The sequence below is a fragment of the Dendropsophus ebraccatus genome, chromosome 6, assembly GCF_027789765.1.
Source record: "Dendropsophus ebraccatus isolate aDenEbr1 chromosome 6, aDenEbr1.pat, whole genome shotgun sequence".
NCBI classification, from domain to species: domain Eukaryota; kingdom Metazoa; phylum Chordata; class Amphibia; order Anura; family Hylidae; genus Dendropsophus; species Dendropsophus ebraccatus.
Window position 1 is genome coordinate 2,350,370 of NC_091459.1, and position 19,703 is coordinate 2,370,072.

At 51.0% G+C, this 19,703-nt stretch overlaps 1 protein-coding gene across 5 annotated transcripts in view; it reads left to right on the forward strand.

The window, feature by feature from the left end:
* The window catches only part of QKI (QKI, KH domain containing RNA binding), a 119,695-nt gene that overhangs the window by 70,842 nt on the left and 29,150 nt on the right, over positions 1-19,703 (forward strand). For all 5 annotated transcript variants that reach the window (XR_011363594.1, XR_011363593.1, XM_069974375.1 and 2 more), the window contains exon 4: positions 7,350-7,493. Coding sequence is in view for 3 of the 5 variants with exons in the window: in XM_069974375.1 (XP_069830476.1) it covers positions 7,350-7,493 (144 nt within the window). In the remaining 2 variants the exon portion in view is untranslated. The remainder of the gene's footprint in view (positions 1-7,349; positions 7,494-19,703) is intronic.

Below are 19,703 nucleotides of genomic sequence, written 5' to 3' on the forward strand. Positions count from 1 at the left end.
CCCATACCACCTGATGAAAATCCGCGGGGCAGGACAGATCGGTGCATTGAGGGCGGGATTACCCCATACCACCTGATGAATGTCAGCGGGGCAGGACAGATCGGTGCATTGAGGGCGGGATTACCCCATACCACCTGATGAATGTCAGCGGGCAGGACAGATCACTGCATTGAGGGCGGGATTACCCCATACCACCTGATGAATGTCAGCGGGGCAGGAGAGATCGGTGCATTGAGGGCGGGTTTACCCCATACCACCTGATGAATGTTTAGGTGGGAGCAATGCCTAGTGAAGCCATAAGAGAAACAGATCACTGATCTCAGGGAGACCAGCCACGATAACGCTGCTGGTTAAAGCACTCAATGCAGTGACATCCTAGGTGCATTGCCCCCTGGCAAACATGAATATGCACAACAAGAGCCCGTGGAGCCTCATTGAAGAGTCTTGATTATTGACTCCTTTACATACTGAGGAGTCATTTCTAGAACTGACAAATAGTTTGAACACCAACACGTTAGAATCAGAGATGAGTAAACTTTGAGCACATTTGGCGTCTTTTCAGCCTGAACTCTCTGCATTACTGGTGACTGAAGAAGCTGCATACAACCTTATGGCGGCCCGATGGTTATAGCCTATGGCTGGATCCATGTTTTCCAGACAGCCTTAGGGCTGCATCCAGCAGTAACCAAATGCTGAGAGTTCATGTTGGAAAGATCTGGAACGTGCTTGATTTTCGCTCGTCTCCAGTTAGAAGCATGGCCCTCTTTGTCGCATATTTTGTTACCTGTACATTGGCCTCTATGAAGCTTTGCGGCTTTGTTTCAGCCCCTAATGTTTTGCTCGATCCCTGACTCCACAGTAGCCGCTCCATACGCTGTAATGTGTTTGCAAACTTTCTGTGATTTTCTTTCCAGGGCTTTCTGTGCTCGGCAGCTTCCTCCGTGTGAACTCTTGCTATTAGACGCACAGTAGGAGCAAAAATCTTTGCTAATTTCCCTGGCTATAAATGCACAATTAAAGCTGTGTATCAGCGGGGGTCCGGACAATCAGTGTGTTCTGCCACCGCCGAGTGCTGCAGGATTGCCGCTGCTGACGCTGTTCACATAGATAATTAGTCATTGCAAACCTTCTCCCAGCACAGACCAGCGACTGATGCTTTCTGAGCGACTGATACAGCCGAGAACCGAGGGGCATCCAGGCACCCTCCTCCACCCCAGCTGGGCACCCAGAGAGTATGGTACAGGGATACCCGCTGTGTAGTAGCCATTGGCCCCAGCGGCTCTGCCAGGCTGGACAGGAGAGGATGCCTAGAGATATACATGAATGTTTATAGACCCGTGACTGCAATGGCGGCTAAACTGGGCAGATCAGTCTCCATGTGAACGAGACATAATGTAAATCCATCGGCCTGTGTCACTAGCAGCCTGGTTGTTTGGGGGCATTGTGCTGGCTATAACGGCCATGCCTCGTGTTTCTGCTCGGACTAAATCACCATCAGCTATAGGTAAAGCACTTTTTCAATTTCCCTTAATTTCCTTCTGGGTGAGTTGTGTCCCCGGTGCCGGACACATCACACCGCCAGTCAATTACTAAGCTCTGCTCCCATTAATTAGTGTAATAATTCCGGAGTATTCCCTCATGTGCCGGGAATTACCTGCTGCCGCTGATAATGCGATTCGCCTCTGTCATTGAATCATTCTGGGAATTCACCTGGAATTCTCCAATGTGCGCTGAAACTTTCCAGCTAGACGCCGCATCACCTGATCATCTCTTTCCAGGTTTGAAGGCGCGTCGAGCTTTGCAATTTGAGAAAACTTCAAAGATTGAATGTGCGCTTATTCAGTCCTCCTTACGCGACATCAAACAATGTTTTGTTAATATATGTTTAAGAATGAGCCTGGCCTGTGCCGCTGCATTCACGAAGATTTCTCTCTTTGAAAGTTTTTTTGATCTCGGTTTTCAAGTCATGCAAATGTGTTTTGTATGGACACTTATTATTGTGCAAGATGATATACATAGCGGGCCGGCAGGCCTCACCCACATAACCCTTAGGGTATGTTTTACATGTGCCGATCCTCAGCTGATTTTATATACTGCATTGCTTGGTGCAGCTAGACTGTATACTTCCTCCACACATCGGCTACTGATATACAGAAAATCTACCCATCTAAAAAACGCCCTGTAAGGACCTATCGCACGGGGCAATTATGGGCCAAAACCAGTCGTCATCGTGTAGGGGGCCAGCCAACAGCCGACAAATGTTTTAGGGTTTGATTAGACGAAGCAATTTTTCATTTTCTCGGATTAATGATAAACAACTGCAAGTGAGCGCTTTTGGAAACGATGTGAAATCATTCATCCTAATATACGGAACACACTCATTGTTTAACAAAAATTATACTGTACAGTAGTTGTCCTCTCAAACCGACATAACCAGACATAACCCTGGTGGCAGCGGGGGTCTTACGTTCAGGGGATGCCTTATTTAAGCTATCCTGTAAATCCTCCACTGTGCCTAATTTGTGGAGGATGTCTTGTTTTGGGGTCAAGCAGTAATTACAAATGAACGACGTGTACATACACCGAAAGATGTGCAAACAAACTAAGAATTTTATGGTCGGCTCAACAGATGCGACCAGTGATACATTAACAAATTTTTGTTTGGTGCTGCATACCCACAGAAAGATTGTTGCTTAGATTTGAACAATTTTTTTAGGCCTTAATAAAGATGATCAAACGTCTGCATGTAATGGCCGGCACACGCTATTTTGCCGCCATCTTTGTGCAGCCCACACTATCTAGCCGCCATCTTTGTGCAGCCCACGCTATCTAGCTGCCATCTTTGTGCAGCCCACGCTATCTAGCCGTCGTCTTTGTGCGGCCCACGCTATCTAGCCGCCATCTTTGTGCAGCCCACGCTATCTAGCTGCCATCTTTGTGCAGCCCACGCTATCTAGCTGCCATCTTTGTGCAGCCCACGCTATCTAGCCGCCATCTTTGTGCAGCCCACACTATGTAGCTGCCATCTTTGTGCAGCCCACATTATCTAGCCGCCATCTTTGTGCAGCCCACACTATGTAGCCGCCATCTTTGTGCAGCCCACACTATGTAGCCGCCATCTTTGTGCAGCCCACACTATGTAGCCGCCATCTTTGTGCAGCCCACACTATGTAGCCGCCATCTTTGTGCAGCCCACACTATGTAGCCGCCATCTTTGTGCAGCCCACACTATCTAGCCGCCATCTTTGTGCAGCCCACACTATGTAGCCGCAATCTTTGTGCAGCCCACACTATCTAGCTGCCCTCTTTGTGCAGCCCACACTATGTAGCCGCCATCTTTGTGCAGCCCACACTATGTAGCCGCCATCTTTGTGCAGCCCACACTATGTAGCCGCAATCTTTGTGCAGCCCACACTATCTAGCCGCCATCTTTGTGCAGCCCACACTATGTAGCCGCAATCTTTGTGCAGCCCACACTATCTAGCTGCCCTCTTTGTGCAGCCCACACTATGTAGCCGCCATCTTTGTGCAGCCCACACTATTTAGCCGCCATCTTTGTGCAGCCCACACTATGTAGCCGCCATCTTTGTGCAGCCCACACTATCTAGCTGCCCTCTTTGTGCAGCCCACACTATCTAGCTGCCCTCTTTGTGCAGCCCACACTATGTAGCCGCCATCTTTGTGCAGCCCACACTATGTAGCCGCCATCTTTGTGCAGCCCACACTATGTAGCCGCCATCTTTGTGCAGCCCACACTATGTAGCCGCCATCTTTGTGCAGCCTAGCCTCGCACACAGGTGTGTAACCAGGCCCCACAAGTCACATAATATGGTCTGTAAGTTGCTTCAGGATTCAGGGAGTGATTTGTGCAGTGACATATTAACTTTATACAGGTTTGCAGTCCGGCGCACGTGGAGTTGGAGAGAAGGACGACATGTTTTCTGGCTGATCAAGCATTTAGGATACAGTTAGATAATCTGCTAAGATAAACCAGGGAGGGGTAGGAAATTCATGAAGAAAGTCATGGAACCATCTGCATGTACAAGGGGCCAGACCATGGTTGGGGGGAGACCCCAGGACAAATAATCGGGTGTTCTCCCTATAGCCCACCGAGCACTGAGGAGGGAAGTATTTTTCCTACCTTGATTCTCTGCACCATTTTTGGTTAATCTGTAGTTTATTAGATATGTAAATTAGGCAGTTGTGTACTGGGCACCAGAATGCCTCATTTACATATATAATAACGTAAAATATAGTCATAGGGACATGATAGCTGAAGAAGTTGGATGCTGCCTGGAAACCATGGATACAGCCATAGTCCGTATACACCAGGACTCTGTAGGGCAATCGGATGCCTGAGCGTTGGGACGGAGCCGAGCGAGCTCCATGTTACCTCATCTCTATCCACCAGTCATGAAATGAAGGGGCAGATGTGATCAGCTGAGCGGGGTCTCTATCTGATTGACACCCAGTTTTCCCTCACCTCTCAGTATACAGATCCCTACTTTCTGTCTATCTGAACGTTATATGGAGCGTGGTGCTCAGCCGGCCATTGTGCCCCTTGGTTTCAGTGAATGGTGAGAGTCTTGCCACCCAAACGCAATCGATTAGAGGACATTTATTTTTTTAATGATTGTTGCCCTACAATTGGTTTTGGTTTCCTTGGTTCGGTCACCTCGGAGCTGAGATGCCGCGTGCACATAGTATTAGTATTGTGGCTGCAGTAATGACCAGGCTGGAAATCTCCCGGTGACAACGCTGAGGAAGCAAATGTGCACGACTAATGGCTTCTGGCAGATGATTTTGTGGAAGATTAAATTGTGACTGGGCGCACATTGTGATTCAGCAGCCGGATTTTATTTATCATCCATTAGAGGCAACGTCCTCTCCATACAGGGTTACTTCAGCTGCCTAAATACCTGATACTCCTTACATAGCTGCTCCTCATCTGGTCAGACTGGTCCCTTAGGGGCCCCTCCAGGATCCGTACACACCAGGCATTCACTGTCCCCTGAGGGGCCCCTCCAGGATCCGTACACACCAGGCATTCACTGTCCCCTGAGGGGCCCCTCCAGGATCCGTACACACCCGGCATTCACTGTCCCCTGAGGGGCCCCTCCAGGATCCGCACACACCAGGCATTCACTGTCCTCTGAGGGGCCCCTCCAGGATCCGCACACACCCGGCATTCACTTTCCCCTGAGGGGCCCCTCCAGGATCCGCACACACCCGGCATTCACTGTCCCCTGAGGGGCCCCTCCAGGATCCGTACACACCCGGCATTCGCTGTTCCCTGAGGGGCCCCTACAGGATCCGTACACACCAGGCATTCACTGTCCCCTGAGGGGCCCCTCCAGGATCTGTACACACCAGGCATTCACTGTCCCCTGAGGGGCCCCTCCAGGATCCCCACATACCAGGCATTCGCTGTTCCCTGAGGGGCCCCTACAGGATCCGTACACACCAGGCATTCACTTTCCCCTGAGGGGCCCCTCCAGGATCTGTACACACCAGGCATTCACTTTCCCCTGAGGGGCCCCTCCAGGATCCGTACACACCAGGCATTCACTGTCCCCTGAGGGGCCCCTCCAGGATCCGCACATACCAGGCATTCGCTGTCCCCTGAGGGGCCCCTACAGGATCCGTACACACCCGGCATTCACTGTCCCCTGAGGGGCCCCTCCAGGATCCGTACACACCAGGCATTCACTGTCCCCTGAGGGGCCCCTCCAGGATCTGTACACACCAGGCATTCACTTTCCCCTGAGGGGCCCCTCCAGGATCTGTACACACCAGGCATTCACTGTCCCCTGAGGGGCCCCTCCAGGATCCGCACACACGGCGTACACTTTCCCCTGAGGGGCCCCTCCAGGATCCGCACATACCAGGCATTCGCTGTTCCCTGAGGGGCCCCTACAGGATCCGTACACACCAGGCATTCACTTTCCCCTGAGGGGCCCCTCCAGGATCCGTACACACCCGGCATTCACTGTCCCCTGAGGGGCCCCTCCAGGATCTGTACACACCAGGCATTCACTTTCCCCTGAGGGGCCCCTCCAGGATCCGTACACACCCGGCATTCACTGTCCCCTGAGGGGCCCCTACAGGATCCGTACACACCAGGCATTCACTGTCCCCTGAGGGGCCCCTTCAGGATCCGCACACACCAGGCATTCGCTTTCCCCTGTGGGGCCCCTCCAGGATCCGCACATACCAGGCATTCACTGTCCTCTGAGGGGCCCCTCCAGGATCCGCACACACCAGGCATTCACTGTCCCCTGAGGGGCCCCTCTAGGATCCATACACACCAGGCATTCACTGTCCCCTGAGGGGCCCCTCCAGTATCCGTACACACCAGGCATTCACTGTACCCTGAGGGGCCCCTACAGGATCCGTACACACCAGGCATTCACTGTCCCCTGAGGGGCCCCTACAGGATCCGTACACACCAGGCATTCATTGTCCCCTGAGGGGCCCCTTCAGGATCCGTACACACCAGGCATTCACTTTCCCCTGAGGGGCCCCTCCAGGATCCGCACACACGGCGTACACTTTCCCCTGAGGGGCCCCTCCAGGATCCGCACACACCCGGCATTCACTGTCCCCTGAGGGGCCCCTCCAGGATCCGCACATACCGCTCAGACTCTCTCACTTTTAAGGGCTTATTCCCACGTCTCGTATTGTGCGAGTGTATTGGAGTATTTCCACACGGTATAATGTATTGCTATCCTGCCGGGAGCAGGGAGACTGCGGCACTGTAATAAAGCAGCCGCCGGGCTCGATTACTACATAACCTCCGAGATTCAAACAGTTTCCCCGCTCCCGGCATGGTAGTGATACATAATGCCGGGCGGGGAAATACTCCACTACAGGGCTGCTCTGTTCGTAGGGTCTGCAAAGTATTGGGGGAGGGAGGGATTGGAGCTTCAGCTGTGCGGCGTCCGGCTCTCCTGATCGTGTTGTATTCCTACACCTGGATTCTGCACCACCTGTGGTAGCTTCAGCTGGTTGGAGGGGACTTGGCAGGACACGGACGTCTATATAATCTACAGGAGGTCTCCCAGCTGGCCGTGCGTAATAAAGAGCGAGATAACGTTATTCTCTGGTCAGTGCAAATATCACGTTTATACGGTTATTTTTAGTGCACAGTGAATGACGTAAATGTAAAACGACACCTTTTATAAGGGTTAGTTAATAAGTCATATGATCCCCAAAATGGTTCTGATAAAAAGTCCCAGAATGCATCTGGACAGGATTTGTTTTTGTTTTTTTGTTTTTTTGCAACTTAACGTTTAAATCTTGTTCTGAAGACTTCTTACTAAAGTTTTTCTCATCTCTTTGCTATATAGGAGGAACAAAATCGAGGGAAACCAAACTGGGAGCATCTGAATGAAGACCTGCATGTACTGATCACCGTGGAGGACGCCCAGAACCGAGCGGAAATCAAATTGAGAAGAGCAGTGGAAGAAGTGAAGAAACTACTGGTCCCAGCGGTGCGTAATACAGAGAATTTGTCATTTATAGGGGTGGCCCCCTGTGTTGTTAGAGGGGTGGCCCCCTGTGCGGTTAGAGGGGTGGCCCCCTGTGTGGTTAGAGGGGTGGCCCCCTGTGTGGTTAGAGGGGTGGCCCCCTGTGTGGTTAGAGGGGTGGCCCCCTGTGTGGTTAGAGGGGTGGCCCCCTGTGTGGTTAGAGGGGTGGCCCCCTGTGTGGTTAGAGGGGTGGCCCCCTGTGTGGTTAGAGGGGTGGCCCCCTGTATGGTTAGAGGGGTGGCCCCCTGTGTGGTTAGAGGGGTGGCCCCCTGTGTGGTTAGAGGGGTGGCCCCCTGTGTGGTTAGAGGGGTGGCCCCCTGTGTGGTTAGAGGGGTGGCCCCCTGTGTGGTTAGAGGGGTGGCCCCCTGTGTGGTTAGAGGGGTGGCCCCCTGTGTGGTTAGAGGGGTGGCCCCCTGTGTGATTGTATGATTATAGGGGTGGCCCCCTGTGTGGTTATAGGGTGGCCTCCTGTGTGGTTATAGGGGTGGCCCCCTGTGTTGTGGCGGCTGGGACAGGATACCTTACTAGCACCAGTCCTGTGCATAGATAAGTTCTGCTTATATTAAAGCCCCCTTCTAGGTATATAGTACACCGATGTGCTCCCCGTGTCCTGTCCTTCTTGCTGTATATATGATACACCATTGTAGCACCATTATTATTGAGTTAAGTAGCGTCTGTATGAGCGGAGGTCAGTGTAAGTGTCTGTATGAGCTGAGGGCAGAGGTCAGTGTAAGTGTCTGTATGAGCTGAGGGCAGAGGTCAGTGTAAGTGTCTGTATGAGCTGAGGGCAGAGGTCAGTGTAAGTGTCTGTATGAGCTGAGGTCAGTGTAAGTGTCTGTATGAGCTGAGGGCAGAGGTCAGTGTAAGTTTCTGTATGAGCAGAGGTCAGTGTAAGTGTATGAACGGAGGGTAGAGGTCAGTGTAAGTGTCTCTATGGGCAGAGGGCAGTGTAAGTGTATGAACAGAGGGTAGAGGTCAGTGTCTGTATGAGCAGAGGTCAGAGGTCAGTGTAAGTGTCTGTATGAGCGGAGGTCAGTGTAAGTGTATGAACAGAGGGTAGAGGTCAGTGTAAGTGTATGAACAGAGGGTAGAGGTCAGTGTAAGTGTCTGTATGGGCAGAGGTCAGTGTAAGTGTATGAACAGAGGGTAGAGGTCAGTGTAAGTGTATGAACGGAGGGTAGAGGTCAGTGTAAGTGTCTCTATGGGCAGAGGTCAGTGTAAGTGTATGAACAGAGGGTAGAGGTCAGTGTAAGTGTCTGTATGAGCTGAGGGCAGAGGTCAGTGTAAGTGTCTGTATGAGCTGAGGGCAGAGGTCAGTGTAAGTTTCTGTATGAGCAGAGGTCAGTGTAAGTGTATGAACGGAGGGTAGAGGTCAGTGTAAGTGTCTCTATGGGCAGAGGGCAGAGGTCAGTGTAAGTGTATAAACAGAGGGTAGAGGTCAGTGTAAGTGTCTGTATGGGCAGAGGGCAGTGTAAGTGTATGAACAGAGGGTAGAGGTCAGTGTAAGTGTATGAATGGAGGGTAGAGGTCAGTGTAAGTGTCTCTATGGGCAGAGGGCAGAGGTCAGTGTAAGTGTATGAACAGAGGGTAGAGGTCAGTGTAAGTGTCTGTATGAGCGGAGGTCAGTGTAAGTGTATGAACAGAAGGTAGAGGTCAGTGTAAGTGTATGAACAGAGGGTAGAGGTCAGTGTAAGTGTATGAACAGAGGGTAGAGGTCAGTGTAAGTGTATGAACAGAGGGTAGAGGTCAGTGTAAGTGTCTGTATGGGCAGAGGTCAGTGTAAGTGTATGAACAGAGGGCAGAGGTCAGTGTAAGTGTATGAACAGAGGGTAGAGGTCAGTGTAAGTGTATGAACAGAGGGTAGAGGTCAGTGTAAGTGTCTGTATGGGCAGAGGTCAGTGTAAGTGTATGAACAGAGGGCAGAGGTCAGTGTTAGTGTATGAACAGAGGGCAGAGGTCAGTGTTAGTGTATGAACAGAGGGCAGAGGTCAGTGTAAGTGTCTGTATGAACGGAGGGCAGAGGTCAGTGTAAGTGTCTGAGCAGAGGGCAGAGGTCAGTGTAAGTGTCTGTATGAGCAGAGGTCAGTGTCTGTATGAGCAGAGGTCAGTGTGTGACGGCCGCAGAGCTCCTCACCGCTCTCTTCCTATTGATCACCCGTTCTCCCGCTGTCCGTGTTACCTTCCTGCGGCCGGTAAGCAGTGTGGTGAAGGATTGTGGAGCGCTGGGCCTGGAGCCATTCTAGTAACGCTCAGTTTGTGAAGCAGCATGTTCAGGTTCAGTGGATATATATCAGCTAAGCGCGGCTCCAGGTGATATCTATTCCTACAGCGCGGTGTAAAACGTCTTGTGGGCCTCAGGCCGATCAGCCAATTCTCTGTAATGTTTATGTAAGCAGTTCTGTACACTCCGCACGCTCGCTTTCTTAGGACGCTTATCGCTCGCTTTCCTGGTGACTTTTTTTCCTGCCCCAGTTTGTCCAGATACTATATTGGATTATATGTAAGTGTTATACGTGATGATTGGTAGGAGGAGATGCAGCAATGGCCGTCTCGCAGTGGATTGGGGGGGACTGGTTTATTCCTTATGACTGTACCTGCCCTATGACACCGAATGTTCACAATAATTTATTTCCATCCACTATATGTACAGGGCCCCTCAAGTGTCCTCCGACAGCAGGTGATGGGGACATGAGGATACGTACAGGGCCCCCCAAGTGTCCTCCGACAGCAGGTGATGGGGACATGAGGATACGTACAGGGCCCCCCAAGTGTCCTCCGACAGCAGGCCGATGGGGACATGAGGATACGTACAGGGCCCCCCAAGTGTCCTCCGACAGCAGGTGATGGGGACATGAGGATACGTACAGGGCCCCCCAAGTGTCCTCCGACAGCAGGTGATGAGGACATGAGGATACGTACAGGGCCCCCCAAGTGTCCTCCGACAGCAGGTGATGGGGACATGAGGATACGTACAGGGCCCCTCAAGTGTCCTCCGACAGCAGGTGATGGGGACATGAGGATACGTACAGGGCCCCCCAAGTGTCCTCCGACAGCAGGTGATGGGGACATGAGGATACGTACAGGGCCCCCCAAGTGTCCTCCGACAGCAGGTGATGGGGACATGAGGATACGTACAGGGCCCCCCAAGTGTCCTCCGACAGCAGGTGATGGGGACATGAGGATACGTACAGGGCCCCCCAAGTGTCCTCCGACAGCAGGAGATGGGGACATGAGGATACGTACAGGGCCCCCCAAGTGTCCTCCGACAGCAGGTGATGGGGACATGAGGATACGTACAGGGCCCCCCAAGTGTCCTCCGACAGCAGGCCGATGGGGACATGAGGATACGTACAGGGCCCCCCAAGTGTCCTCCGACAGCAGGTGATGGGGACATGAGGATACGTACAGGGCCCCCCAAGTGTCCTCCGACAGCAGGTGATGGGGACATGAGGATACGTACAGGGCCCCCCAAGTGTCCTCCGACAGCAGGTGATGGGGACATGAGGATACGTACAGGGCCCCCCAAGTGTCCTCCGACAGCAGGTGATGGGGACATGAGGATACGTACAGGGCCCCCCAAGTGTCCTCCGACAGCAGGTGATGGGGACATGAGGATACGTACAGGGCCCCCCAAGTGTCCTCCGACAGCAGGTGATGGGGACATGAGGATACGTACAGGGCCCCCCAAGTGTCCTCCGACAGCAGGTGATGGGGACATGAGGATACGTACAGGGCCCCCCAAGTGTCCTCCGACAGCAGGTGATGGGGACATGAGGATACGTACAGGGCCCCCCAAGTGTCCTCCGACAGCAGGCCGATGGGGACATGAGGATACGTACAGGGCCCCCCAAGTGTCCTCCGACATGCATTTGTGTGCCTCTTTTTTTTATTTAGTGTAGACTGAAAAAAACGGGTGAATTTTAATCTGGTTTTTTTTTTAAATCAGTTTTTCTATAATGGATGGAAGTCAATGGAAAAATGGATCAAAACACAAGCACACAAATGTGTTGATATTTTTTTTTTTTTTTTTTCCTGTCCGTGTTTTTTTTTTTTTTTTTTGCATAAAACGGATGAAAAAAAAAAGATTCTGCCAAATGGCGCTGTGACGTTCGCCTCTGCATTGTGACGTCCGCCTCCACATTATAATAGATGCAGCAGACCCCCAGGTCCTCTCCTACCTACTAGCAGAGGTTTGAAGTGACCCCCATTTCCATTCAGACGTCTATTCAATCTGGCGGCTTCTTCACGATACTTTGTCTATAAGCCGCAGCCGGTGACATCTGCTAAATTGTTTTTTCAGCTCAGCTTTTCTTTTTCAGCGTGTGAGAAAGAAAGGCAATTTCTTTTTCTATCCCGGCGATATAGACGTGACACGCTGGTATTTCACCCATAGTAGAAATGTGAAATTAGAGCTCACACACCTACAGATTAATGTATCAACACGGCGAGATTGAGCCGCCGCAGCCCGAACACTATTCTTTGAAGAGATTTGGGCTGCAAAAATATCAAGGATAATAGCCTAGAATTTCCAGAGCGGGGAGAGATGTGGTTAACCATTCCCGGTGCGAGTTACCCGATCCCACGGAGCAGTCAGAGGCCGTAACGCAGGCTACGGATGGAGAGAGTATATGTGTGTGTGTATATATATATATATATAATATATATAATTATACACACTACATGTCTAGGTGTTTCTGGCTGTAATAGAAGGAGGGGGATGGCGCCCCCCTCTCCTCTCTGACCGGCGTTCCTCCTCCTGACGGCCGTCCCTTCCTTCCTCCGGTGACGGGTGATTAGCGGCTGAGCGCTGTTTACTCTAAGCTGAAGCGTATGATTTTCTGTCTAGGAGCGACACAGCTCGAACGTTCGGGCATATTGTGCTGCTGCCAGCAGAGTATATACGTGGGAGGGAAGGAAGGAGCGTATACTCTGCCATTTTCTGCACGGTTGGACTCTGCTACATTTAGACTCTGATGGGATCACGTTACCGGATTACTTTAATGTGGTGCGTGATGGGATCGGTGCTCATTAGGGATTTTATTAACCCTTGGGTGACCGTGGCTCTGCATATTGGTTTATTGCTCTGCTAGGTTTTATAGTGGCTTGAACTATAAGGGTGTCTTGTCTACTGTGGGTCCAGGGATATATACATAGTCCATATATATGGCCCTTCACTTTAGGAGGAGGAGCGGCTCACATTCTCATTCACTTATTCAATAAGGACAGGTAAGAAGAGTCTATTGCACTCCTCCAGGCTGTGGTGATTCTGTCCATAAGATGGCCGACATGGAGGAGCATGTGACCAGGCCCTGCCCCCATCATCCTCCACTGAGCCTGTATATACCTGTTTGTACAGGGAACTGCTGTCAGTATATACAGTGAGTACAGGGAGCTGCTGTCAGTATATACAGTGAGTACAGGGAGCTGCTGTCAGTATATACAGTGAGTACAGGGAGCCGCTGTCAGTATATACAGTGAGTACAGGGAGCTGCTGTCAGTATATACAGTGAGTACAGGGAGCTGCTGTCAGTATATACAGTGAGTACACAGGGAGCTGCTGTCAGTATATACAGTGAGTACACAGGGAGCTGCTGTCAGTATATACAGTGAGTACACAGGGAGCTGCTCAGTATATACAGTGAGTACAGGGAGCTGCTGTCAGTATATACAGTGAGTACACAGGGAGCTGCTGTCAGTATATACAGTGAGTACACAGGGAGCTGCTGTCAGTATATACAGTGAGTACACAGGGAGCTGCTGTCAGTATATACAGTGAGTACACAGGGAGCTGCTGTCAGTATATACAGTGAGTACACAGGGAGCTGCTGTCAGTATATACAGTGAGTACACAGGGAGCTGCTGTCAGTATATACAGTGAGTACACAGGGAGCTGCTCTCAGTATATACAGCGAGTACAGGGAGCCGCTGTCAGTGTGTTATCGGACGCTCCGGCCTATGGCTGTTTGTTCCGGTTACATCTCTGGTCAGGCTGTTGGCGCCGGTTGTCTGGTTTTAAACAACTCAGGATACGCCTGCATTAAATTTTGGAAGGAAATGAAGTGTCTGGTATATTTTTGTGTATATGAGTAGTTGGGTTTGTGTACAGGTATATAGCATGCGAAGCGTCTGTCAGTGTCGCTGGAATATCTGGAGATTTGGAATGTTCTATTATAAATTCTGGAATTTAAAAAAAAGTTAAAATCTTAAAGTTACATAAAAGTGAAAGTCTGTATTGCAGAGAAGCCGGGGAGAGGAGTGTTCTGTGCACACACACTTACAGCCAGGGAGAGGAGTGTTCTGTACACACTTACAGCCAGGGAGAGGAGTGTTCTGTGCCCACACACTTACAGCCAGGGAGAGGAGTGTTCTGTACACACTTACAGCCAGGGAGAGGAGTGTTCTGTACACACTTACAGCCAGGGAGAGGAGTGTTCTGTGCCCACACACTTACAGCCAGGGAGAGGAGTGTTCTGTACACACACACTTACAGCCAGGGAGAGGAGTGTTCTGTACACACACACTTACAGCCAGGGAGAGGAGTGTTCTGTGCACACTTACAGCCAGGGAGAGGAGTGTTCTGTACACACTTACAGCCAGGGAGAGGAGTGTTCTGTGCACACTTACAGCCAGGGAGAGGAGTGTTCTGTACACACTTACAGCCAGGGAAAGGAGTGTTCTGTGCACACACACTTACAGCCAGGGAGAGGAGTGTTCTGTGCACACTTACAGCCAGGGAGAGGAGTGTTCTGTGCCCACACACTTACAGCCAGGGAGAGGAGTGTTCTGTGCACACACACTTACAGCCAGGGAGAGGAGTGTTCTGTGCACACACACTTACAGCCAGGGAGAGGAGTGTTCTGTGCACACACACTTACAGCCAGGGAGAGGAGTGTTCTGTGCACACACACTTACAGCCAGGGAGAGGAGTGTTCTGTGCACACTTACAGCCAGGGAGAGGAGTGTTCTGTACACACACACTTACAGCCAGGGAGAGGAGTGTTCTGTGCACACTTACAGCCAGGGAGAGGAGTGTTCTGTACACACTTACAGCCAGGGAGAGGAGTGTTCTGTACACACACACTTACAGCCAGGGAGAGGAGTGTTCTGTGCACACTTACAGCCAGGGAGAGGAGTGTTCTGTACACACACACTTACAGCCAGGGAGAGGAGTGTTCTGTGCACACTTACAGCCAGGGAGAGGAGTGTTCTGTACACACACACTTACAGCCAGGGAGAGGAGTGTTCTGTGCACACTTACAGCCAGGGAGAGGAGTGTTCTGTGCACACACACTTACAGCCAGGGAGAGGAGTGTTCTGTACACACACACTTACAGCCAGGGAGAGGAGTGTTCTGTACACACACACTTACAGCCAGGGAGAGGAGTGTTCTGTGCACACACACTTACAGCCAGGGAGAGGAGTGTTCTGTGCACACTTACAGCCAGGGAGAGGAGTGTTCTGTGCCCACACACTTACAGCCAGGGAGAGGAGTGTTCTGTGCACACACACTTACAGACGGGGAGAGGAGTGTTCTGTGCACACACACTTACAGACGGGGAGATGGAAATGGCCACTTAGCTTCCAATTTTGTTACTTAAATGGCATTATGCTAAAAATGTACAAGACAGGCATGACGGTGTCACAGCATGAACGCGGCCGAGGTACAGCGCTATCACAGCAGGGCGGCTTTCTTGATTTATAGGACAACCTTATTTTGACCTTCGCTCATCTTTGCCTTTTCTTATGTTTCGTTGGTTTTGTAAAGATTATAGACCAGAAAATGTGTCCCGCTGTGCAAATGTCTTCCACTATATATAATGTAATGATTGGTAAAAGGACAGGGCTGTTATTTAAGGCTCAGTTCACACTTACCTATGGGCGTTATGCTAGGGGTAAGCAAGATAGAAGAAGAGTAAAGTGCAGGCGCCCCTGACAGCTGGGAATAAATAAGCTGAAAAGGACACTGGGGACGGCTGCTTCCCCCCCCCCCCCCCCCCCCCCCCCCCAAATATCCTATGGAAGAATCTCTGCATCAAATACATTTTCACACACACACACACACACACACACAGATAGAGATAGATATGTATAATCTATATATATATATATATATATCTATGTGTGTGTGTATGTATGTATGTATATATATATATATATATATATATATAGTATATGTGTGTGTGTGTATGTATGTATATGTATATATATATATATATATATATATATATATATATATATATATATATATATATATATATATAGTGTGTGTATTAGTTATGGTTCTTGGGGGGCAGAAATCCGCAGTGTCCTTAGAGGTTAAAATCCATCCCCAACCTGTGCAGCAAAACAGTGAATGTGATATTTCCAGAGCGGCCATCATGGGACAACAAGGACACAGCTGCCCGAGTGCTGCAGAAAAATGGCTCTGACTCTGTTCTCCAGGTCTCTGACTGCTCCTCATAAATACCAGCGACCTTGAAGGGGCAGCTCTGCGGTGGTGAGGGGACTAGTAAATGTGTCACTAGTGATGGCCGAGGTGCCGGATGGGCCGTGATAGCAGAAGGCGGAAAAACCACCTGAACTATAGTGGTAAGCCAGACCTATTGTGTTCATATAGCAGTGTCCGATACTGTGGCGTAGTACATGGTCCCGGCTATGTTGCAGGTTACGGTCCTGAGGATTGGGGTGGCACCTTCGCTGCTGACATGGTGGGTTGGTCTGGCAGGTCAGCCGTGTGCGGGGAGAACCCCGTCCATCAGGAAATCAGCAGAAACTAAGCATGAAAATGACATTTCTAGGTGGAATTGATTTTTGACGTTACATTTGTTGCTGGCGCTCGGACTTCTTTATACGATTAGCAGTGATTAATTCTGGAAGCTTCTCCTGGTCTGTGTACCATGTGCTCCCCCGGTCTGCTAGCTTTGTGTCCGGGGAGGTGCAGCCCCGTCCCGACCCCCCTAGAGGCCCAGTGTCAGGAGCCCCCCACCCCAAGAGCTGCAATGTCAGAAGGGCATGGTAGGGGGCAACTGCACAGTAGATCTATAGGGGGCAGCAGGGAGCCACGTCAGCACAGTGGTAACGTCTTAGCCCGGCTCATTGTATATCATTATGGGCGTCTCCTCACGGGTAAAGCAATGTGGCCCTAACTAAACTTGGGTCAGGTCATCCGGTCTGTTACTGCAGGGGTCGTAAAGTAGATTGGTAATTGGTATTGGATTGGAATAGTCCAGACCAGCAACACATGACGGCAAGCCAAGGACAACGGTGCAAACCACAAAGCCATGCGACGTGTCTTCCTGGCCGCCAGCAGGGACGCCATTCCTGCTGGAGTAAGAGATGCAGGAACGGGCGGTATGAGAGCCTGACGTGCAGAGCCATCAGCAGTATCCGCATCTCTCTCTGCCTCATGGGGGATGGGCACACTTTAATAATATGCAGATTAGCAATTTATCCTTCCTGTAAGCAATATGCAGAGATCGCACCTCCCCCCAGTTTTGGGGTTTCCTAATTCTGTGCGGCGGTGGAGGAACGCCGCCTCTGTGTGCAGGAAGGTGTCGCCTCCATTCTCCCTGGTGCACGGTTTAATCTGAAGGAGCGATCTGTCTGGGGACGGAACACAGTAATTAGCCATCTCTCCCGACTGTCACTGCACAATTGTCATTATGAGGGTTTAGCCGTAGGATAAGAAGCCGCGCGTCACACCTGCCTGTCTGCCGCACTAAATGAGATACCAGGGGAGTCTCTGCCCGAGCAGGCCGCTTCTCCGCAGCACCGTGACTTACAATTTACCCATAAATGACTGGGGTGGGGGTCCCCTTCCTGCAGCGTAGGCCGAGCCCCATCAGAGCTCCATCCTGATGATAAGGGCCCCATCCGAGCTCCATCCTGATGATAAGGAGGGCACCAGCAGAGCTCCATCCTGATGATGAGGAGCGCCCCAGCCGAGCTTCATCCTGATGATAAAGAGGGCCCCAGCCAAGCTCCATCCTGATGATAAGGAGGGCACCAGCAGAGCTCCATCTTGATGATGAGGAGCGCCCCAGCCGAGCTTCATCCTGATGATAAAGAGGGCCCCAGCCAAGCTCCATCTGATAAGGAGGGCCCCAGCCTTACTCCATCCTGATGGGGAGGAAGAGGAGGCCCCATCCGAGCTCCATCCTGATGATGAGGAGGAGGGCCCCAGCCGAGCTCCATCCTTATGATGGTGAGGAGGAGGGCCCCATCCAAGCTCCATCCTTATGATGAGGAGGAGGAGGGCCCCATCCGAGCTCCGCTCAGGCCTTGTCCCATCCACTACAGTTAGTGCGGCATCATCCCCAGCGCAGGAACTCTCGACCGTCCCAGCAGATGGAATAAGCAGTGCGTTCTCCCCGGCGCCCATTGCAGCCCGGTTCAGTAGCGGAGTCTATGAGTAATCCGGCTAACCATCGGTGACTTGTATTGTTTTAGCGTGCATTATGCCGGTATTGATCTGTAAGTGGCGTCTCTGCAATGTTCTGCGCGGTGTGTAAGCTGCACATACACAGAGGATGAAATAAAACACAAATCCGAGAGGTTGGCGACTCCCTGACCTGGCTTCTGTCAGGTCACACGGTAATGCTGCCTCAATTGAAACACACATTGGTTTGTGAGGAGCCGAAGCGCTGACCTGCTGACTCGCTCGCCGGCTCGGACGCTGATGAAATGTGAGAAAATAGACTCACAAACGCCTGAGGAGATGAACATCACTTCTGCTTGTTTAACCTTCACTGGTTCTAAGGAGCAGAATGTGGCCCCATGATATCTATTACATCCTGGGGCCCCCATCGCATCTATTACATCCTGGGGCTCCCATGACATCTATTACATCCTGGGGCTCCCATGACATCTATTACATCCTGGGGCCCCCATGACATCTATTACATCCTGGGGCCCCCATGACATCTATTAAATCCTGGGGCCCCCATGATATCTATTACATCCTGGGGCCCCCATGATATCTATTACATCCTGGGGCCCCCATGATATCTATTACATCCTGGGGCCCCCATGACATCTATTACATCCTGGGGCCCCCATGACATCTATTACATTTTGGGGCCCCCATCACATCTCTTACATCCTGGGGCCCCCATCACATCTCTTACATCCTGGGGGCCCCATCACATCTCTTACATCCTGGGGGCCCCATCACATCTCTTACATCCTGGGGCCCCCATCACATCTCTTACATCCTGGGGCCCCCATCACATCTCTTACATCCTGGGGCCCCCATCACATTTCTTACATCCTGGGGCCCCCATGACATCTATTACATCCTGGGGCCCCCATGACATCTATTACATCCTGGGGCCCCCATGATATCTATTACATCCTGGGGCCCCCATGATATCTATTACATCCTGGGGCCCCCATGACATCTATTAAATTTTGGGGCCCCCATCACATCTCTTACATCCTGGGGCCCCCATCACATCTATTACATCCTGGGGCCCCCATGACATCTATTACATTTTGGGGCCCCCATCACATCTCTTACATCCTGGGGCCCCCATCACATCTCTTACATCCTGGGGCCCCCATCACATCTCTTACATCCTGGGGCCCCCATCACATCTCTTACATCCTGGGGCCCCCATGACATCTCTTACATCCTGGGGCCCCCGTCACATCTCTTACATCCTGGGGCCCCCATCACATCTCTTACATCCTGGGGCCCCCATCACATCTCTTACATCCTGGGGCCCCCATCACATCTCTTACATCCTGGGGCCCCCATCACATCTCTTACATCCTGGGGCCCCCCTGTGCTCACAGCTTATTACAATCTATCACCCAGTATCATTTGATCAGGGACATAAATCGATTCTTTTCTACCTGACTGATGCAAATGCTGGAATTATTGTATAAATAATAGAGCGCGCTCAGTAATGTCTCACATTCATCTAAGGGGGACAGTCTGTTGCCGTCTATGTCCATGAGCCTAGCTGTAAAACATGTCTTTAAATGCTGTTAAAAACAGCTCAGGCAAGATGGCCGCCCCATAACAATGTACAAAAAGTGAAATAAAAAAAATATAAAAAATCAGAAAAAAGAATCCGAATAAGTTTTAGTATCTGACTCTAATCAGTAAAATAACATTTAGGTGACCCATTCCCTTTAATATTGTGCAACACTGTATGACGTGTCATCCAT